Below are 21,424 nucleotides of genomic sequence, written 5' to 3' on the forward strand. Positions count from 1 at the left end.
CTGCTGTGCACTAGGCCAAAAAGTGCATTTTCCTGTAGCCAATTCGTGTAAAATTAAAAATCATAAAAAAGCAAGTGCATGTTCACACAAAAAAAAGCAGAAATTTGCATTTTAAAAATTTACAGAAATTGCAACTGAATCAGATTGCGACTGCGTTTCACAGGGGAGATTCTAATTCCTGTGCTTGCAAGGGCAAGTTTCTCTCACCCTTGTGTGTCTTGGAAGTTGCCATACATTTTGTTCATCATATCACACAGGTCTACAATCCTGTATTATGTACCAATGTTTATTTTATTTTTTTGCGTATGCCATTTTCTGTATTATTATATACCTCATTTTTGTTTCTTTCTCTGTACAGTGCAATATGTTGGCGCTTTATCAATAATAATAATTGGTCAGCAAGGCCTGCAATTCTGTAGTACCTAAATAATGGCAAGAACCAGATTTTAGATGTTCATGCTGTTTTTTGCAGAGCTTTCTGGGAGAAGAGAGCTCCATTCACAATGAAGCCAGGTCCATGAAGTAAACACTATAGCAGTGAGCTGTAGGCTGGGTACTGTATCCTCTGTAGACTGGAGCGGCACTGCAGGTTGCGTGTGCAATCAAAAGCCACTTGACAGCCTGCCAGAAAGCCCAGCGATGAAAGAAAGGGGGGCAGAGAGGGAGAGACAGGAATAGGAGGAGGACGAGGAGGAGGCAGAGAGGAGGAGGGGGGAATCGAGGGAGCAGACCTGCTGCATTTCCTACAGCATCGAGGCGTCATCATCTGCATCTACCCAGGAAAGGAGGGATCAGCTACAGCAGCAGCAGCCCTAAGCTTCAATGTGAACCACGGGGAGAGGAAAACCACCTCCACTTTTATTCACAAAGGGGGGAAGGGGCTACATTTGGGGGTCTGCATCGGCTGCCCCTGCCCCCCTCGCTCTTGCAGTGCCCGGTAGGCTTTAGCCATGAATTCAGCAGAGCAGACCGTTACATGGCTTATCACACTCGGGGTGCTGGAGTCTCCCAAAAAGACGGTGTCGGACCCGGAGGGCTTCCTGCAGGTTTCCCTGAAGGACGGAGTAGTGCTATGCAGGCTACTGGAGAGGCTGCTGCCAGGCACCATAGACAAGGTAAATCTGGCGCCCAGCTCTGTATATACTGACAGCTGCTGCGGGATGGACCCCGGGCTCTAGTCCTTGCCAGTACAGCCAGGGTTAAAGAGCATCTGTATCGCCGCCCCCACTCTGTAGGGTAAGGGTTGTGGGAGCGACAGCTGGGGATGGAGGAGGTACTCTCATCCTCTACACGGGAGGCTGCACACAGGGGGGCCCGGGTGGCCGGGGTCATTGTCAGAAAGACTGGATCACACAGGGTTAAGCTTTGGTGGCTCCGAGTATGGATTTCCTCTGTAGCACATTGTGATTGGCACACATTTACCATAACAGAAACACAATGAAACATGCAAGGGCAGGTTCCGTAATCTACAAAGGAAATCCGCACATAAGGAGAGCGGTGTACATTTTTTTTTTTTTTAAATATTTTTCAGTTGATCTTTGCTTATGGGCGTACAGATGCTGGAAGAGAATGCTGATCTTGGTGTATAGGCTGCATTTCTATGGCCGGATAATGGGCTTTCTGTAGCCGTTGGTGGAACAATAGTGTGGATGACCACAAATGTGGTGTGTGTGAATGGAGGGATTGTGCAGGGTCGGGGAGGTGATGCACGCTTCTCGACAGATAGATAGCTATGACAGCTGGTCTGAGCTCTTTGTCAGTATGAGCTTCTCCGAAGACTCTGCTGTGTCCTCCTCTTCCAGCTCCTACTGGCGGAGATGTGAGGCTAGGAGGACACTTCTGTGTCACATGCTGCTGCTTATCATCATTACACTAGCAGTGCAAGCACTTTATTTCCTACACAAGCTGCTGTGCTAGGAGGAAACTCAAGCCTGTTTATAAAAGTACAAATAAGTAACTTACAACTGTAACGAGAAGGATGTGGAGGCTGCCAATTTTTTTTTTCTTTATAGTCAATAGGAATTAGTTCCCCCCCCCCCCCCCCCCCAAAAAAAAGCCAGATAGTTACTTACCTCAGGCCCCATTCACACTGAAAAGTGTTTTTTGCGGGAGTGATTTTTCTGTGATTAACGTGGAAAAATCACTGGACACTGCATCGATGTTTCTGCGATCGCGTTTAGCGCTTCTATAGCACTGAAACGCGATCGCCGGGAAATCGCCTGAAAATGGTGCAGGTTACACGTTTGCGTTTGACGATTTGCGTTAATCACTGCCAAATCACCCAAGTGAGAAAGGGCCCATTGGGTATTATTAAACTAGCGCTTTAAAATGCGCTAGCGCTTGAGCGTTTCGCCAAAATCGCTGGCAAAAGGCTCTAGTGTGAATGGGCCCTAAGAAAAGGGAAGGCTCTGGGTCCTATAGAGCCTTCCTTCTCCTCTCTTGGTCCCCGTTCGCAGTATGGAGCTGCCTGTCTTCGGGAGGACTTGGTTCCCGATGACTTCCGAAGTCCCCACGCGGCGGGGGATTCAAACGGCACAGCCAGCACTTGACGGAGGGGTCCGGGAGAGGAGAGGGAAAGCTCTATAGGACCCAGAGCCTTCCCTCTCCTTAGGTAAGTATCTGGCCTTTTTGTTTTTCTTTTTTAGGACCGATTCCCATTGACTTTAAGGCTGCTTTCACAGTAAGACATTACAGGGGCACGTTATGCAACCTATAACGTCCCCTAAAACGCAACGTCCTGTTGGGAAAGAGACCTAAAACAATACCAGTTGCCTATCTTGCTGATCCTCTGCCTCTAATCCTTTTAGCCACAGACCCTGAACAAGCATGTAGCAGATCAGGTGTTTCTGACATTATTGTCAGATCTGACAAGATTAGCTGCATGCTTATTTCTGGTGTTATTCAGACACTACTGCAGCCAAATAGACCAGCGGGGCTGCCAGACAACTGGTATTGCTTAAAAGGAAATAAATATGTCACCTCCATATTACTCTCATTACAGTTGTCCTTTAATGAGACCCCAAGGTGTAAATAACAACAAAAATCAGATACTTACCCAAGAAGAAAGAAGCCTCTGGATCCTAATGAGGCATCCCTTGCTGTCCTTTGGTCCCCTATTTCCACTTGCAGACCTCCAGCTGATTGGCTCCGTGTTCCTGTTCACCAGTGTGACTATACCTGCGCAGTAGTGCAGAGCCGTCTGTGTACAAGAAGCTCCGGCTTACTGTGCAGGTGCAGCTGCGGTCATGCTTGAAGAGGAGGTTAATGGCAAGCCCTTGTTGGTAATCTTTGGTGGGTCTGCAAGTGGCAACGGGGGAAGGGAGGATGGCGTGGGAAGCCTCATTGGGATTCAGAGGCTTCCCCCTTCTTAGGAAAGTATGTGTTTGTTATTTAGGCCTTGGGTACACTTTAAAGGATACCAGAGCCCAAATGAAGATGAGAAACTGGGAACAGGCGTGTATGGTGAGCTGTCCTGATGCTCAATGCTATCCCCCCGTTCTCCTTTCTGCCACCGCGGTACCTGTAATTGCCCTCTGGCCGTTTTCTGGGCGGCTTGGCTGGGCTTTAGTGCGCGTGACGTCATGCGTCTGTGCGGAGCGCTCCCAGCTGCAATTGTGTGCTGTAATACATGTGCAGCCCGGCCAGCGTTGGCATACTGAAATCTGACCAAGCCGACCAGAAACCAGGGCCTGAGGGGGCAGAAAGTTTCTTATCTTCATTTGGGCTCTCGTATTTATTTCCTTTTAAACAATACCAGTTGCCTGGCAGTTCTGCTGATCTCTTTGGTTGCAGTAATGTCTGAATTGCACATGTACTAGAGGTAGAGGATCAGCAGGACAGCCAGGCCACTGGTATGGTTTAGGCCCCAATTACACTTGAGCGTTTTGCCGACGATTTCGACAAAACGCTCAAACGCTAGCGCTTTTGAAAGCGCTAGTGTTATAACACCCTATGGGCCCGTTCTTACTTGGACGATTTGCGCTAATCACAGCGAATCGCCCAAAATCGCGAAACTCAAACGCGTAGCCTGCAACATTTTCAGGCGATTTCCCCTCGATCGCGTTTCAGTGCTATAGAAGTGCTAAACGCAATTACAGAGAAATCGCTGCACTGTCCAGTGATTTTTTTTTTTTCCGCGTCAAATCGTGGAAAAATTACTCCTGCAAAACCCCGTCAAAAATCGCTGCCGTTTTGCACTTCTAAGTGTGAATGGGGCCTCAAATGGAAATATGGCAGCCTCTATATAACTCTCACTTCAGGTGTCCATTAAAAGTTTTTTCTTAAAATAAGTTGATTATACTATACTGAGATGTACTTAATGTGATTATTGTATAATACGATTTATCTATAATTGCATAACGACGAGTCTGATTCTATTTGTTCTTGGGCTTAATTGTAGTACTTGTATTGGTTCCTTGTCAGATCTCTCAGTATATTTGGTAAACAAGGCTTAGAACCGTTGTTTTTAATGCTTGTCAAATTAAAGCTCATATGAGCGCCCAGCTTGAGTGGTCAGTGTGTGTGTGTGTGTGTGTGTGTGTGTGGGGGGGGGGGGGGTACGTCCCTCTGGAGGGGGAAGCCTCTGGATCCTAATGAGGCTTCCCCCATCCTCTTCAGCCTCTTGGATCCAGCGCTGGCAGCCCCCAAACAGCATGTGGTAACATTTACCTATCCCCACTCCTGCGCAGGTGCAGTACAAGTTTCCCCTCTGGCTCTGGTGGAAATAGCTGAGCCGATCGGGTCCACTCTACTGTGCTGGATCGGGCTTGCGTATTTTTGCCAGAGCTTGAACTTGTACTGCGCCTGCTCAGGGGCGTGGATAGGTAAATATTACCACGTTCTAAAGACGCTATTGCGCCATCAGATTTTCAGAGGTTGACAGCGATGAATCCCAGAGGATAAAGACGATGGAGGAAGCCTCCTTAGGATCAAGAGGCTTTCCCCTCCCGAGGCAAGTACCACATAGGGGCACTTTTTTCCCTTTCAGTGTCTCTTTAAAACAGAAGGTATTTGCCAATTATTCAGGTTGGAGTGAGCATATGAGGACTCCAACCTGAATCATTGTAAATGCCTTCTGTTTTAAGAAGACACATTTTTTCTTTGCATAGCGTTTTTAGGAAAAGGGCTTTTTTGATCCTTTATAGCCCCTTACACACTCCTAGGAGTTCTGGGTCATCATGAGATTTCCAGGCAATCAGTCATTCTTTGTATGATAGGTTGTGGAGTTTAGACTGGATCCTTTAGATAATAGGTAGAGAAGGGCTGCATCAGACAAGCTGGAGCAGAGGTGGATGAAGTTGGCAATAGAGTTTGGTATTTGCAGGAGCGCACAGTCTTGTTTTTGGTAGACCATATAGTAGGGTTTTAAAGTAGTCAAGACTGGGTAGGATTAGAGGATGTACAAGCATTTTGGTAGCATCTTGTGATAGGAAGGGACGAAATCTGGAAATGTTTTTGAGGTGGAGGTAGCAGGAGGTACTTATTGTGTTAATATGTAGTCTAAGTGAGAGAGCAGAGTCCAGTGTTTCCCCCAGACAGCGAGCTTAAAGGGAAGGTTCAGGGAAACGTTTAAAAAAATAAAAATCCATATCCACTTACTCCAGCCCGTGGCAGGCAGGAGGTGCCCTCGCCGCCGCTCCAGAGGCTTCCGGTCGTCTTCGGTGGCCGACTGGACCTGGCCAGGCCGGCTGCCAGGTCGGGCTCTTCTGCGCTCCAAGGACGGCTCTTCTGCGTCCCACGCGGGCGCGCTAACGTCATCGGACGTCCTCCGGGCTTTACTGCGCAGGCGCAGAACTACTGCGCCTGCGCAGTACAGCCCGGAGGACGTTACCATGCTGGCCGCTCCACTCTCCTCTGCCTTCCCGGGCTCCCCTCCGCGCCTGCGCAGTACGCGTCGGACAGCGTGGGCTTGATTGACAGCGGCGCTTAACGCAGGTGCAGTAAGAACGACCTCGAAGTCGGCCTCTGCACCGTGCGGGGAGCCCGGGGCAGAGAGCGGAGCGGTCAGTGTGGGACAGTCAGCTGCAAGGGGCTAGAGAAAGCCCCAGGTGAGTAAAGCGGATTTTTTTAAATTTTATTTTAGCTGATGATTCCTTTTAAAGCGGACCTAAAATAAACACTCCTTCAAGCCTAAGAGCATTTCAGTGCATGCTTTTCACCCTTCTCTTTTCATAACTAGGGTTATACAGGTGGCAGACATTACTTCTGAGCTTAGTAGGAGGTTTTAGATCATGGGTGTGTTTGTCATCAGCTACCCTCCTTCACAGGGGCGTCTATTTGAAATCTCAAACAAGTTGAGATTACCTCCCCTGTGACATCATCAGTAGCAGCCTGTGTTTTGTTTTTTGTTTTTATCTCCTCCACCAGTCTGCCGGTTTCTGTCCTGACAATATGAAAGGAAGGTAGGGGTTCCTCCAATAAATCTAAAATATTTTATATTTGTCATCATGCAGATGAAAATAGATTTTATTTCTGAAATCTTGGGTCCACTTTAAGGAGTTAATGTTCTTGGGCTGTTTTCTACACTGATGGTCACTATGGGTGGTGGAACAGAGAGAGAAGGTGGAAATATCACAATCTTAATTTTGTTCATGTTAAATTTAAGGAAACAAGATAACATGAACATAACCTGTGATGACAGCAGATACATTCAGGGACTCAATATAATAGCAGGGCTATGGAATGGAGTGGGTACAAAAATCATCCGACTCCTCAGTTTATGAAACTGCTGACTCTGACTCCAGGTACCCAAAATTCCTCCGACTCCTATACTCTGACTCCACAGCCCTGGATAATAGTGGAGAGAGAGATCAGGGGCTGAGAAATAGATTTAGGTGTCATCAGCATAGATGTGATATTCAAAACCAAATTAGCTTATTCATCGCTCCAGGCCTTGAGTGTAAATGGAGAAGAGGTCCAATGACAGAGCCTTGTGGTACACTAACAGACAGTGGGTGCGGAGAGAAGTTAGTATTGTAGTATTTCTTTTTGCCCGCCATTTATTGCAGGTTAATTAACTGAACTACCGGTAATTATAAATCTTTTTTTTTTTTTTTTTTTTTTAAATTTTCAGAACTGTAGAACGACACAAAAAAATCGTTATTTACAAACTTCCAAGTTCTTTTTCCTTCAAGTTCTTTCCCTCAAATTGTTCTTCAGAGATTGTGATGCCTCATAGTCCTCAGGAGAATCTGAGGCAATGTATCGAGTCTTGCCACCCATAACCATCTATTCTGTTGTGTCCAACAAAACAGAGGACAATTAAATGAATTCAAAGATGGCTGCTCTCCCTTCGTAAGAAGTCCTTCTGTGCATGACACATGATATAGGAGCCAGCAGACCCACAGTGATGATATAGGAGCCAGCAGACTCGCTGAAATTCAATATATTATTGCCATTCAGTTATAAAATGACTTGTACAGTATAGAGCTGATATGTTTTGTAGATTAAAGAAGAGTTGCCCTTTAATTTTTTTTTAATAGTTATGAGTCTAGCTATTTATTAGTTGTTATACTGTACACTGTGACTTTAGTGAACTAAGGCTGCCTGGTTGTCATAAACACCGATCTATTTGCCTAGAAGTATGGTCTCTAGTTAGAATCAATTACTAGTTGACTGAATCCTGCAGAAATCAATGCATGTGGGATTAGCTATAATATTTATTCAGGCCACCAAAATACTGTTCTATAATGCCTTAAATATGAATAGCACAGAATCAACATATATGTAACATGCTGTCTATAGTCTGAAAATCGCATTTTCTCAGTCATGGTAGATAACAAGATGGCTCCATAATGAAATATCCCTGACATTTCAATCGTAAAATAAATAACACGAATCTTTATCTGTGTGTAATGTGGTATCCTACACAATTTAGCTAGCATTAAAACCAATTAGAGGTGAAGTGGATACGTTTGGATATATCATTACAATGGGTGGCCTATATTAGATGGCAAATAAACAATCAGGTTATAAAGGTAACGTTCTAGAAGCTGGAAAATAGGCTAGTGTAAAGGTGACCATACACTTATAGATTGCCACAAGATCCCTGTCAGATCAAATCTGATCTGAGAGGGATAAATTGCTGCCATGCAGTAGGCATAGATTTTAATAGTTTTCACCATGAAATCTATAAAAAAAAATCTATCTAACCACAGCGTTGCACTGTTTAATTCAGTACAACGCTATGAGCTGTTGATCTGCCGCTGCTCCTGACCCACCACTGATCAATATCTTCCATCCAGAGCAACTGACTGATTTGATTGGTTTTGGCGAAAAATCAATCAGGCAATTGATCGGGCCAGCCGTAGCATTGATTTCTAGCAGATTTTAGCAACTTTCACAATTGTCATATGTAATGGCTAGACAACTGGTTCAGACCATCTCCAAAATTGTAGGTCTTGTGGAGGTATTTTCAATACGCAGTATATGCAGTGGTTAGTATCTTCAAAAATTGGTCCAAGGAAGGACAACTGCTGAACAGGATGAGTGAAGGCCAGCCCACATATCCAATACCATAGATGGCACAAATTACTGAAAGACTATGCTGGCCATGAGTTAATGGCGTGAAAATACAGTGCATAGCAGCTTGTTGTGTACAAGTCTACACAGCCATAGATTAGTCAGAGTGCCGGCCACAGCCAAACGCGCGTACAATTGGCATGTTAATGTCAGAACTTGATCAAAGAGTAACAGTCTTGGCCTTGTGGTGAATAATTTTTTTTTTTTTTTTCCCATCTGTGGAGGCCTCACTTTGCAACTTACAGGACAGGAGACTCCACTGATGATGTATTTGTGTCCAATACCACAGGAAATCTTTTTGTGGAGTCCGTGTCTCAATTGGTCAGAGCTGGTTTAGCACTACAAGTGGGTAGTACACAATATAAGCCAGGTGGATTTAAAGAGAACCTGAAGTGAGCGGGATGTGGAGGCTGCCATATGTGTTTCCATTTAAACAATACCAGTTGCCTGGCAGCACTGCTGATCTCCATGGTTGCAGTAGTGTCTGAATCACTCACCTGACACAAGCATGCAGCTAATGTCGTCAGATTCACGGTCTATGTAAGTATTAAATGAAGAGGATCAGCAGGACTGCCAGCCAACTGGTATTGTTTAACAGGAAATGCATTTGTCAGCCTCCCTATCCCTCTCACTTCAGGTTCCCTTGAATGTGGAATTCAAATCTGGCATAACAACATTAAAACCCACCTTCAAACTCCTTACTGACCATATAGTTAGTCTGCCTGCTTTTGACCTCTGTCGGACAATCAGAATTTTTTTATATTCAATGTAAGATTTGAAAAAAAAGCATATTACAATTATATAAAAGCCCCACATACACCATCTCTCCCCTCCCCCAAACTGAGATGGTGGCAGGTATAGCCCGGGTCCATGCTGCCCTCATCCATGTGCCCTTGATCTGCTGGAAGAAAAACCCTCAATGATGAAACTGCTCTGTGTGAAAGCACGCTAAAAAACTTTGGCCAGTAAATAAGTTTTTGTTCTCACGGTTATGTGCTTCAACAAACTATTATAGTACTACAAATTAACTGTGGGAAAAGCGTAGCTTGTACACTGTAGAAATGTTTGCATTTATTAGGTTGTATATGCATATGAGAGATGTCTAGTGGAGCGAGGGTCTTGTTTTGTTGCCTAGTTTTTTTTATGGATCTATGGGTGAATTATTTTAAATATTTGTATATACTTGGATATAAACCGAGCCCTTTGTTCTTACCTGAGAGAATGGGTGCTATAAACGGGGGGGGGGGGGGGTATCCCTCACTGTGCCACCAACCATTGCCTCTCTGACTCTGGCATGCCACTTCCCCCTCAGTCCTGCTGGCAGTGTTGCCCCCATCACTATTCTGATGTTCTGCCCTCTTCATTTGTCACCAGAACAGTTGCAGAGGGCAAATCAGAGAGATCTCTCTATAACCCCCTTTTCCTGAATTAGGGTCAGAGTGTGTAGTGGAGTACCATATGCCACCTCCCCACCAGTCAAATCAAGAATCCCCCTATGGTGTTCCCCGATATTGTGCTGGTGTTCCATCTTTTTGCAGGGTGTATGGGCAGTGGAGCATGCTAGAGAAGTAGTGTTAAACCACTTTTCATGCACTCTAAGTTCCTGAGCTCTTCCATTCGCTTTCTCCATCGTATGTTTGTCTGCAGCTGTCTATAGCCCCTGCAGTGCTGCGCCCTGCGATATCTCCAGCATTGCTCTGATTCTTGCTTTCCATTGTCTTAAATCAGTGGCTCTGGGCCTATGCCTGTTTTTTTCAGGAACCTTAGTGAATGATTTATAGTCTATTACTGGTCTGAAGTGATGTGGTAACGTTTGCTTGTGTGAAGCTGAATACTTGCAAATATGTTCTGCTCCAGGAAGGCAAAGTTATACTCCACTTTTTTTGTAAGGGATATAGTCTATCTGTATACTCAGACACTGATGAATGTTATATAAAAGCACTGTCATAGTGATCACATATGCTACCACACCACTTAGTACTTTAATGAAAAGGGGAATGATATAATTTGAAGCTTGTGACCCTCACAGCTTATATTTGCTTACAAAGTCATATTTGTTTATAAGAGCACATCAGAGTGGTTAGAAGCAGCTTAGATGTGTGCTGCCAGACTGAACACTAGTGAGGCAAATTTAATCTTATTTTCTTCCTTGAGGATTCTAACATTTTTAGCTTCTAAACAGTGCATCCCCTGAAAGCATCAACACTCTTGATTCTTAGCTTTTGGAGAGCTGTGTTATTGTTTCTATAAATGACTCACGGATCTCTGCTTAAAGGACAGTAGTTCTTTTAAGTAGATTATATTTCCGTTTAGCATGATGAATTGATGTTTGCCTATGGGCATCATTTCAGACTGTCCAGTCTCATCGCTGGTGTCATTGATAAAAGGACGTTTAAAAATAGCTCAAGTCGCACAGGGGGTCACTTTCTGGAAATAGTCTTAGTTTGCTGTCCTGTTTTCATTTTTACATCAATACCAGCAATTATATAACATTGATTGTTATTAATAAAGAACCTATACACATTAAAGTTTTAGTTAGTATTGAATACAGACCTAGAAGCGGTAGTACATTTGGACTTTGCAAAAGCTTTTGAGGCAGAAGAGACTAGAGGAAAATGTATATGGATTGAGAACTGACCATGGGACATTAAAGGGAACCTAAACTGAGAGGGAAATGGATGTTTCCTTTTAAACAATACAGTTGCCTGGCAGTCGTGCTGATCTCTTTGGCTGCAGTAGTGACTGAATCACAGACCTGAAACAAGCATGTAGCTAATCCAGTCTGATTTCTGTCAGAGCACCTGATCTGCATGCTTGTTCAGGGGCTGTGGCTAAATGCATTAGAGACACAAGATCAGCAGGAGAGTCAGGCAACTGGTATTATTTTAAAAGGAAAAATCCATATCCTTCTCAGTTTAGGTTCCCTTTAACCTGCCTGGCGTTCTGAATCCCCATGGCCGCAGCCGGTTTTTTTAACCTAATTTTTTTTTTATCATGTAGCTAGCCTAGCGCTAGCTACATGATTCCCCCCCCCCCCCCCTGCTTCCTCCCTCCCACCCTTTCGATCACCGCTGGCGATCATGCCCATCAGGAAATCCCGTTCTGAACGGGATTTCCTTCAGGGCTTCCCCCATCACCATGGCGACGAACGGTATGACGTTGTGACGTCAGAGGGAGTCCCGATCCACCCCTCAGCGCTGCCTGCAACTGATTGGCCAGGCTGCGCACAGGGTCTCAGGAGGGGGGGGGGTGTGGGCCTGTTACGCGGCGGGTAGCGGCGCATCGGCGGCGAGCAGAGAAACACGCAGCTAGCAAAGTGCTAGCTATGTGTTTAAAAAAAAAAAAAAAGAGAGCAATCCACCGCAGCGTTACTGGACGAGCTGAGCTCTTCCGTAACGCCCAGGTGGTTAAGAAAAGGGTAGTACAGTTGTGTTCAAAATTATTCAACCCCCACTGAAATTGAGTGGTTTGGCCAGTTTGACATTGATTTTGATAATTTCAGTCATCTTGTTTACAATTAAATCCAAGAGGCACTTTTAAGTCAGACAAATATAACATCTATAATGAAATAACCACAAATGTCTTTTCTACCATTCATCAGCCGGGACACCCTCTGGAGGATTGGCTTCACCCAACCCCCTATGGAAACACGAAGTAAGAGTATAAAAAGCCCCCCCCCCCCCCCCCTTGATCCTCAGTTAATTTTGTTTCCGCCTGGAAACACAGGTTGTGGTATACATCTCCCATTTTTTTTTTGTTTTTTCCTCACCAGAGGGTGAGTTGAGTCCAGGCATAGTACTTACTTGAAGATAGAGGTCCTAAGGTGCTATCGCCATGCTTGCTGAAACGCCGACCGGACTGAGCCGTTTCAGCAGCCGCCTTCCTCCTGCGCGAGCCACGCTCTGGAGACTCATAGCAGTGGAGCGCACACGTCACTTCTGCTGACGTCAGAGGAGGCGGCCGGAAGTACGCATACTTCCTCCCATTTAGAGAGCGGCTGGACACGAGCGTGGCGCCGATAATGGAGGATCAGCGCCAGTACTGCTGCTGCTGCTGCTGTCACAGCCTCGGCTGTATCTTCCGCATCTACATCTGCATCGACCGCTCCCAAGACGCAGGCACAGGCAGATGGTGTGGTGAGTGGGAGAATTTTCTCCCTGTTGCACTCCGTATTTTACATTGGCTATGTATGTTAATGGGGTATATATCTATCTCTATCTCATCTTATCTTTCAGGCTAGAGTGGAGTCTATGGGCTTGATTCACAAGAGTGCTAACTGTTAGCACGGCTGTTTTCGCGCGAATTTTCACATTTTCGCGCGATCGTGAATTTTCGCACGCAATTAATCAATTAAGCAATTTTTTGCACGAAAACGAGAGTGATTTCGCATAAAAAAATCACGGTTGCGCGTGAAAACGATGATGATTTTGCGCGAAAATTCGCGATTGCGCACGAAAAGTCGTGATCGAGCGAAACCGTGAAAATTTTCTTTTGTGAATCAAGCCCTAAGTCTACATCCTCTAGCAGTTCTGAGAGGTCTAGATCTAGGAAATGTTGTCAGTGTTCTGTTAAATTATCCGCTAGCCTATACTAAGGCTTTATGTCAGTCTTGTATAGATGCGGATATTGAATCCAAATCTTCGGCTATTCTTAAAAAATGTTCTTAGATCTGTTAAAGACATTAATGAAACTTTGGGGAAATTCAAAGATTCTCTTTTGCCAAATCCACAGGATGTAGCAGGTCCTTCATCTGCTTCAACCCCACCGCCCTCTCCTGTTATTCCTCAGGTCCCCGATTCTGATCAGGGGGTTCGCCCTCACGTACCTATTGATACTGTTTTTTTTTTTTAGGGGAGGAAGAGGAATTGGAGGGGAGAGAAGATTTATCAGAAATAGAAGAAGGGGGAGAATGCTTTTTCTGAGGAGGAATCTGACTCTGAATTAAAAAAGGCTTCCAGATTTTTGTTTAATACTGAGGATACTGATGAATTATTAAAGGCTGTGTATTCTACGGAACAGATTCCTGAGATTCAGAAGGAGCTTTCTGCACAAGATCAGGTCTATTCGGGTTTAGCACAAAAGGCGGGTAGAGTTTTTCCCTTTCATCAATCATTGAACGATATTATGTCTCAGTGGCAAGAACCGGAACGAAAATTGTTTATTCCCAAATCTGCCAAAAGGAAGTTTCCAGTTGCTCCGGCTGACATTGATCAATTTATCAAGTGTCCTAAATTAGATGCAGCCTTATCTAAATAATCCAAAAATGCAGACTTATCTTTTGAGGATGCAGGAGTATTGAAGGATGCAATGGATAAAAGGGTTGATCTTTCCTTAACCCTCTGGGCGATACAATTATATCGCCCAGGAGGTGGCGCAGCACTATTTTTTAAATTTTTTTTATTTTTTAAATCATGTAGCGAGCCCAGGGCTCGCTACATGATAGCCGCAGCGCAGCGGCATCCCCCCACCCACTCCGATCGCCTTCGGCGATCAGAGCAAGCAGGAAATCCCGTTCAGAACGGGATTTCCTGCTGGGCTTCCCCGGTCGCCATGGCGACGGGGCGGGATGACGTCACCGACGTCATGGACGTCGTGACGTCGGAGGGAGTCCAGATCCACCCCTCAGCGCTGCCTGGCACTGATTGGCCAGGCTGCGCAAGGGGTCGGGGAGGGGGGGGACTGCACGGCGCGGCGGCGGATCGGCGGCGAGCGGCGGCGATCGGAAGTTACACGCAGCTAGCAAAGTGCTAGCTGCGTGTAACAAAAAAAAAATTATGCAAATCGGCCCACCAGGGCCTGAGAAATCCTCCTGCGCGATATACCCCGAGCTCAGCTCGGGATTATCGCTCAGGAGGTTAAAGAAGGCTTGGGAATCAGCTGCCTTTGCTTTTTTGCCGAGTGTAGTGGCCACATGTATTTCTCGAAATCTAAGAGTGTGGATGGACAATTTTATTAGTCATGTCAAAACCGGGTCTGATTTAAGTACGTATATTAAATCCCTGCCTGTAGTTTTGAAATCTGTAGCTTTTTTGGCAGATGCTGCAGTGGAGATTGTTCGGTTTCGGCTCGCACCACTGCATTAATCAATTCTGCTAGAAGTATATTGGTAGGTGAACAGAGGCGCCAGAAGGATAAAAGTACATAAAATTTTTAAAAAATTGCTGGGAGGAAGTGGTGGACTCGCCTCCGTTAAAGCAGACACCAAGGACTGTAAATGTATAGATATACACATTTATTGAAAATACCCCAAAGATGCAACGCGTTTCGCGGGCACAGCCCACTTCTTCAGGCAATAAGCAGGGGATAAACAACAGCAATTCAGTTATAGCAAGCAGAGCACCTCTGACCAGAACGGACTTCTTAATCCTGAGTGAGGACAGGTCTAATCTCCTCACCTGCCTAATGAGTGGTTACCTAGGTGGTAACCCGTGTTTGTGAGCATTACCATCTCACTGTTTCATTTATCCAATCAATTTTGACATACTACACCATATTGGGCTCTCGATTTCTCTTCAACTTTAATTCTGCTAGAAGAGCTCTCTGGCTTAAGACATGGGATGGGGATTTAACGTCCAAAAACCAACTTTGTTCTGTGTCCTTTGAGGGAAATGTATTATTTGGTAAGGAATTGGATAATGTCCTTCACAGATCGGCAGAGAAGGGTAAGCAGTTTCCCAGTAAACGCAAGACGTTCCACACTAAAAGGGCTGGATTGTTTAGGAGACCCTCTCAAGAAACTTTTAAACAGCCAGTACAACATAAGAAATAGTCTTTTCCATCCAGCAAAGGACGTGGAGGATTCGCCCTTGCAAAACCTAGCAAAGATAATAAATGACGGTTTGCCTGTGGGGGAGAGACTTCAATTTTTTCTGTCCCAATGGGAATTGATCAATCCAGATCCATTTATTTTGAGCATAGTGAAGAACGGGTATCGTCCACAATTTTTGGTTCCATCTCCCCCCAGAGAATTTGTGAACAGATTTCCTCGGGATCAGGCGAAAGCTCGGGGTCTTTCTATGGAAATTCAAAAATGAATTTCAAAGAATGTAGTAGTGCCAGTTCCTCTAGGGCAGGAATTTCGGGGCTATTACTCCCACGTTTTTTCTTGGTGACAAAAAACAATGGGGAGTTCAGGTTCATCCTAAACCTAATGTAACGGTTGGTGTCAGCACACAGAGAGTATCTGATTATTGATGATCTGCAGTATCACCAACAATACAGATGTATACCTGATTATTAGTGATCTGCAGAATCACCAATAATACAAGTATGGCTAACCTCTGGACACCTAATAAAGTGTAAGTGTTTGGATGCAACCGTAACTTTAATGGTTAATGAGACCTCACCAGAGGGACTGGTGAGGTATAACAGTACACTGAGCGTGTACTAACGTATAACCTCCAGCAAGCTGGAGAAACAAAACTGAAGAGGCTGAATCTCCCGAGGAGCGGGTGACGGTGACGGCGAGTGACTCAGACTGTACAGTAGCCTAAGAGATACAATAATACTACAATGACAGATACCCTATAAGAGCAGGTAATTAGGGCTGAACTACAGCTTAACAGAACTGTTCCACCAGAGGAGCAGGTGTAACTAGTACCTCACCAGTGGCGAGGGCCCACTGGTGAGTAGAATGGTCAGGCAGGCAAGGTTCGGCAACAGAGAGGTAAGTATTGATTCAAAATCGTGAGACAAGAGAGTAATAAGTAATCAGGCAGAGGTTCAGCAACAGGAAGGTACGTATCGGTATAGAATCGTGAGACAAGAGAGTAAGCGGAAATCAGACAGATAGGCAGAAGTACAAGATCAGAAAGCAGATTCAGAGTCAGAGTGCTAGCCAGAGTCGTACACAGGAGATCAATACAATAGTAATATCCTAGCCTGGGTGTGAAATCCTTGGCATCAACACCCTGGAATTAGTCTAAACAAAATAACAATAGCAAGACTGCAAATTCCTAAACTTGGTGTGAAATCCGTAGCATCAAAACCAGGGAACTACCTAAGGTCTTTGCGCTCACACGCAAGTATTCACGACAACAGACGAGGTAGCAATGAAGCCCGGAGGCTTATGAAGCAGAGGAGATCCCACCGGCACGCCCCTCCGCATCAGCCAATCCTGGGCGCTGTGGGACTCCTCTGACGTCAGCCGACCAGCAGGTCAGCTGACGGGCTTCCTCCCCGCATAAAGGTCCCGTCTGTGTGTGCGCCCGCGCGCTAAGGCGAGCTCCTGGCTGAAAGAACATTCCGTCCTCTGCGTCCTGGACGCCGAGCAGACGGATGGGCGCATGGAGGCAGCTGCGGCGGCAATGCTGTTCGCCGCAGCTGCCTCGGATATTACACCTAAAATCTCTGAACTCATTTTTAGTTTACAAAAAATTCAGGATGGAGAACATTTATTAAGTCAGGTCTCTGCTTCAAGGGGAGGAATATTTTGTGTCAATAGATTTACAGGACGCGTATCTTCACATTCCGATTGCCAAGTCTCATTAGAAATTCCTGAGATTTGCGATTCGAATGCCGAACCAAATGTGTCATTATCAATTTCAGGCACTTCCCTTCGGCATAGCGTCAGCTCCTCGCATTTTTCACCAAGGTGTTAGCAGAGCCAATGAGATTATTAAGAAATCGGGGAATAAACATAATTCCCTATTTGGACGATCTGCTGATTTTTGCCAGAACAGAGGAGACTCTCAGAGTTCACAGGGATCTAGTCATTCAGACACTTATGCGAATGGGCTGGATCAAAAATTATCAGAAGTCAAACTTACATCCAACTCCGACCATTACTTTTTTGGGTTATGTGATAGACTCCATTCGGGGAAGAATTTTTCTCAATCCAGGGAAGGTGGAAAAATTGCAAACAGGAGTGAGAGAGTTATTGTTGCTTCAACAAGTCTCCACAAGAGAAATTATGAGAGTTTTGGGTCTAATGACAGCTTCCATCCCAGCAGTCACCTGGGCACAGGGGTACTCACGGGTCCTACAGAACTGGTTGTTGAGCATTTAGGACAAAAGTCAGGAATCTCTGGATTCGCAGGTTCAGATACCAGCTCAGGTGAAAGCAAGTTTTCACTGGTGGCTTCAGCCACTGAACTTAGTTCAGGGCAAAATCTGGAGGCAGGAAAATCCAGTGAGGATTTACACCGACGGCAGTGACTGGGGTTGGGGGCCACAGTCATGGGTCATCCAACTTCAGAGAACTCCTAGCTGTGAAGGAATCCCTTCTCGCTTTTTAGGACATGATTCACTTGAATCATGTTCTCATTTTTTCGGATAACTTCTCCACGGTGGCGTATATCAACAAACAGGGAGGCACCAGATCGGGGAGTCTGTCTTTTAGTGGCAGAGATTTTTCGTTGGGCAGAGCGCAATCTTTTGTCGATAGAGGCGGTTCACGTAAAGGGATCTCTCAATCTGGTAGCCGACTTTTTGAGCCGCCACAAACTTGATCACTCCGAGTGGGAGTTAACTCAAACTTTTCTCTGGATCACAGAAAAGTTGAGGTTTCCAGAATTCGATCTCTTTGCATCCCCAGTGAATGCAAAGATTCCTCAGTTTTTCTCTCCTCACAACAGCATGAGTTCTCTGGGGATGGACGCACTCGCTCTCCTATGGACTTTCAATTTTTGGTATGCTTACCCTCCACTCAAACTACTACCTCGAGTACTCGAGAAAGTTCAGTGGGAAAAATCAAATCTAATTCTCATAGCTCCTGTGTGGCCCAAGAGAGCATGGTTTTCCACGCTACTGAGTCTTTCCACGCAGTCTCCTCTGTGTCTTCCAATCAGGCCGGACCTGCTTCGGCAAGGTCCTATATTTCACCTCAGGCCAGAGTTATTCAAATTGGCAGCATGGATCCTGAAAGGGTGATATTGAAAAATAAAGGGGTTTTTGATAAGGTCATTGACACTTTGTTAAAATGTAGAAAACCGGTTACTCACAAAATGTACAGGAAAGTGTGGAAGGTATATACATCCTGGTGTACTGCACATAGCAGAGCTCAATCTGATATTGGAACTATTCTTGATTTTTTTTTTTTTTTTTGAAGATGGACTTGAAAAGCATTTGGCCTTAAGTAGGCTTAAGGTGCAATCTTCAGCTTTATCAATTTTGTTGGATAGGCCTTTGGCACAGGAAAAATTAATCAAGGATTTTTTTCGGGCAGTCCAGAGATCTACTCCGCTAAAGCAAAAGGTTATTCCTCAATGGGATTTGTCTCTAGTCTTAAAGGAGTTGTCAGGAAAACTATAAGAAAATAAGCGCTACTTACCGGGGGCTTCCTCCAGCCCCAAGCTCCCAGCACGTCCCTCGCCGCAGCTCTCCCTTCAGCCGTTCGCCGCAGGTCCGTCCCGGTCCCCGGCGATGACGTCAGAGCGACCTGGAGGTCGCTCTGTACTGCGCCTGCGTGATCGGCGCTGTCAATCACCGCCACGTGGGCCGGAGCGGACTGCGTTCTCAAAGTGGCTTTTCTAGTCGCAATTACTACGGCAAGGAGATTAGGTGATCTCCAGGCATTGTCTATCAAGGATCCTTTTTTGACGGTTCCAAATTATTTACCTGAAGTATCTTCAGATTTTCACAGATCACAAAGTTTAGTGATTCCCTTGTTTTGTGATAATCCTTCAAGTGCTAAAGAACAAGAATTTCATTGGTTGGATGTCAGGAGAGCTCTTTTGTCTTATTTATCAAGAACTAGAGTTTAGAAAATCTTCTCATTTATTTGTTTTATTTATGGGTAAAAATAAAGAGCAACAGGCTTCTAGACAAACAATTGCTAGATGGATCTGTGAGACTATTTCTTTAGCCTATAAAGCCTCATCTACACGTGTAGATGAGGCTCCGATCCGGCGGCTCAATTAGCCGCCGGATCGCCTGTTCCGCGTCTCCACGCGTGCCCGCCACGTCCCCGCTCGCGCCGGATTTGATTTCCCGCTCGTCCCCGCCGGCGCCGCTTATCTTCCACTCGATTCCCTGCCATTGTTCCCTCGCGGGGAGCGAGCAGGGAATCGGCGGTGGGGAGATCCGTCCTGTCGGATCTTATCAATCGAGCCGCATCAGCGGCTCCATTGATAAGCCACATCGCCGCCTCATCTACGCGTGTAGATGAGGCTTAACCACTTGAGGACCTAGGGCTTTCTACCCCTTAAGGACCGGCCACTTTTTTTCCATTCAGACCACTGCAGCTTTCACGGTTTATTGCTCGCTCATACAACCTACCACGTAAATGAATTTTGGCTCCTTTTCTTGTCACTAATAAAGCTTTCTTTTGATGCTATTTGATTGCTCCTGCGATTTTTACTTTTTATTATATTCATTAAAAAAGACATGAATTTTGGCAAAAAAATGATTTTTTTAACTTTCTGTGCTGACATTTTTCAAATAAAGTAAAATTTCTGTATACATGCAGCGCGAAAAATGTGGACAAACATGTTTTTGATAAAAAAAAACCCATTCAGTGTATATTTATTGGTTTGGGTAAAAGTTATAGCGTTTACAAACTATGGTGCAAAAAGTGAATTTTCCCATTTTCAAGCATCTCTGACTTTTCTGACCCCCTGTCATGTTTCATGAGGGGCTAGAATTCCAGGATAGTATAAATACCCCCCAAATGACCCCATTTTGGAAAGAAGACATCCCAAAGTATTCACTGAGAGGCATAGTGAGTTCATAGAAGATATTATTTTTTGTCACAAGTAAGCGGAAAATGACACTTTGTGAGAAAAAAAAAAAAAAAAAAAAGTTTCCATTTCTTCTAACTTGCGACAAAAAAAAATGAAATCTGCCACGGACTCACAATGCCCCTCTCTGAATACCTTGAAGGGTCTACTTTCCAAAATGGGTCATTTGTGGGGTGTGTTTACTGTCCTGACATTTTGGGGGGTGCTAAATTGTAAGCACCCCTGTAAAGCCTAAAGGTGCTCATTGGACTTTGGACCCCTTAGCGCAGTTAGGCTGCAAAAAAGTGCCACACATGTGGTATTGCCGTACTCAGGAGAAGTAGTATAATGTGTTTTGGGGTGTATTTTTACACATACCCATGCTGGGTGGGAGAAATATCTCTGTAAATGACAATTTGTTAATTTTTTTTACACACAATTGTCCATTTACAGAGATCTTTCTCCCACTCAGCATGGGTATGTGTAAAAATACACCACAAAACACATTATACTACTTCTCCTGAGTACGGCGATACCACATGTGTGGCACTTTTTTGCACCCTAACTGCGCTAAAGGGTCCAAAGTTCAATGAGTACCTTTAGGATTTCACAGGTCATTTTGAGAAATTTCGTTTCAAGACTACTCCTCACGGTTTAGGGCCCCTAAAATGCCAGGGCAGTATAGGAACCCCACAAATGACCCTATTTTAGAAAGAAGACACCCCAAGGTATTCCGTTAGGAGTATGGTGAGTTCATAGAAGATTTTATTTTTTGTCAAAAGTTAGCGGAAAATGACACTTTGTGAAAAAACACAATTAAAATCAATTTCCGCTAACTTGTGACAAAAAATAAAATCTTCTATGAACTCGCCATACTACTAACGGAATACCTTGGGGTGTCTTCTTTCTAAAATGGGGTCATTTGTGGGGTTCCTATACTGCTCTGGCATTTTAGGGGCCCTAAACCGTGAGGAGTAGTCTTGAAACGAAATTTCTCAAAATGACCTGTAAAATCCTAAAGGTACTCATTGGACTTTGGGCCCTTTAGCGCAGTTAGGGTGCAAAAAAGTGCCACACATGTGGTATCGCCATACTCGGGAGAAGTAGTACAATGTGTTTTGGGGTGTATTTTTACACATACCCATGCTGGGTGGGAGAAATACCTCTGTAAATGGACAATTGTGTGTAAAAAAATCAAAAGATTGTCATTTACAGAGGTATTTCTCCCACCCAGCATGGGTATGTGT

At 44.9% G+C, this 21,424-nt stretch overlaps 1 protein-coding gene across 7 annotated transcripts in view; it reads left to right on the forward strand.

Annotated features, from left to right (window-relative positions):
• The first annotated feature begins 721 nt into the window (after window positions 1-721).
• ARHGEF7 (Rho guanine nucleotide exchange factor 7) overlaps window positions 722-21,424 on the forward strand; it is a 202,919-nt gene continuing 182,216 nt past the window's right edge. For 2 of the 7 annotated variants that reach the window (XM_068268052.1, XM_068268053.1), the window contains exon 1: window positions 723-1,115. In XM_068268052.1, coding sequence (XP_068124153.1) covers window positions 951-1,115 — 165 coding nt within the window. In that variant the 5' untranslated portion in view covers window positions 723-950. Of the gene's footprint in view, window positions 1,116-21,424 lie in introns of all 7 variants that reach the window. The other 5 variants (XM_068268055.1, XM_068268054.1, XM_068268051.1 and 2 more) reach the window with 4 other exon arrangements.

Source organism: Hyperolius riggenbachi, chromosome 2, assembly GCF_040937935.1.
Source record: "Hyperolius riggenbachi isolate aHypRig1 chromosome 2, aHypRig1.pri, whole genome shotgun sequence".
Classification (NCBI taxonomy): Eukaryota; Metazoa; Chordata; class Amphibia; order Anura; family Hyperoliidae; genus Hyperolius; species Hyperolius riggenbachi.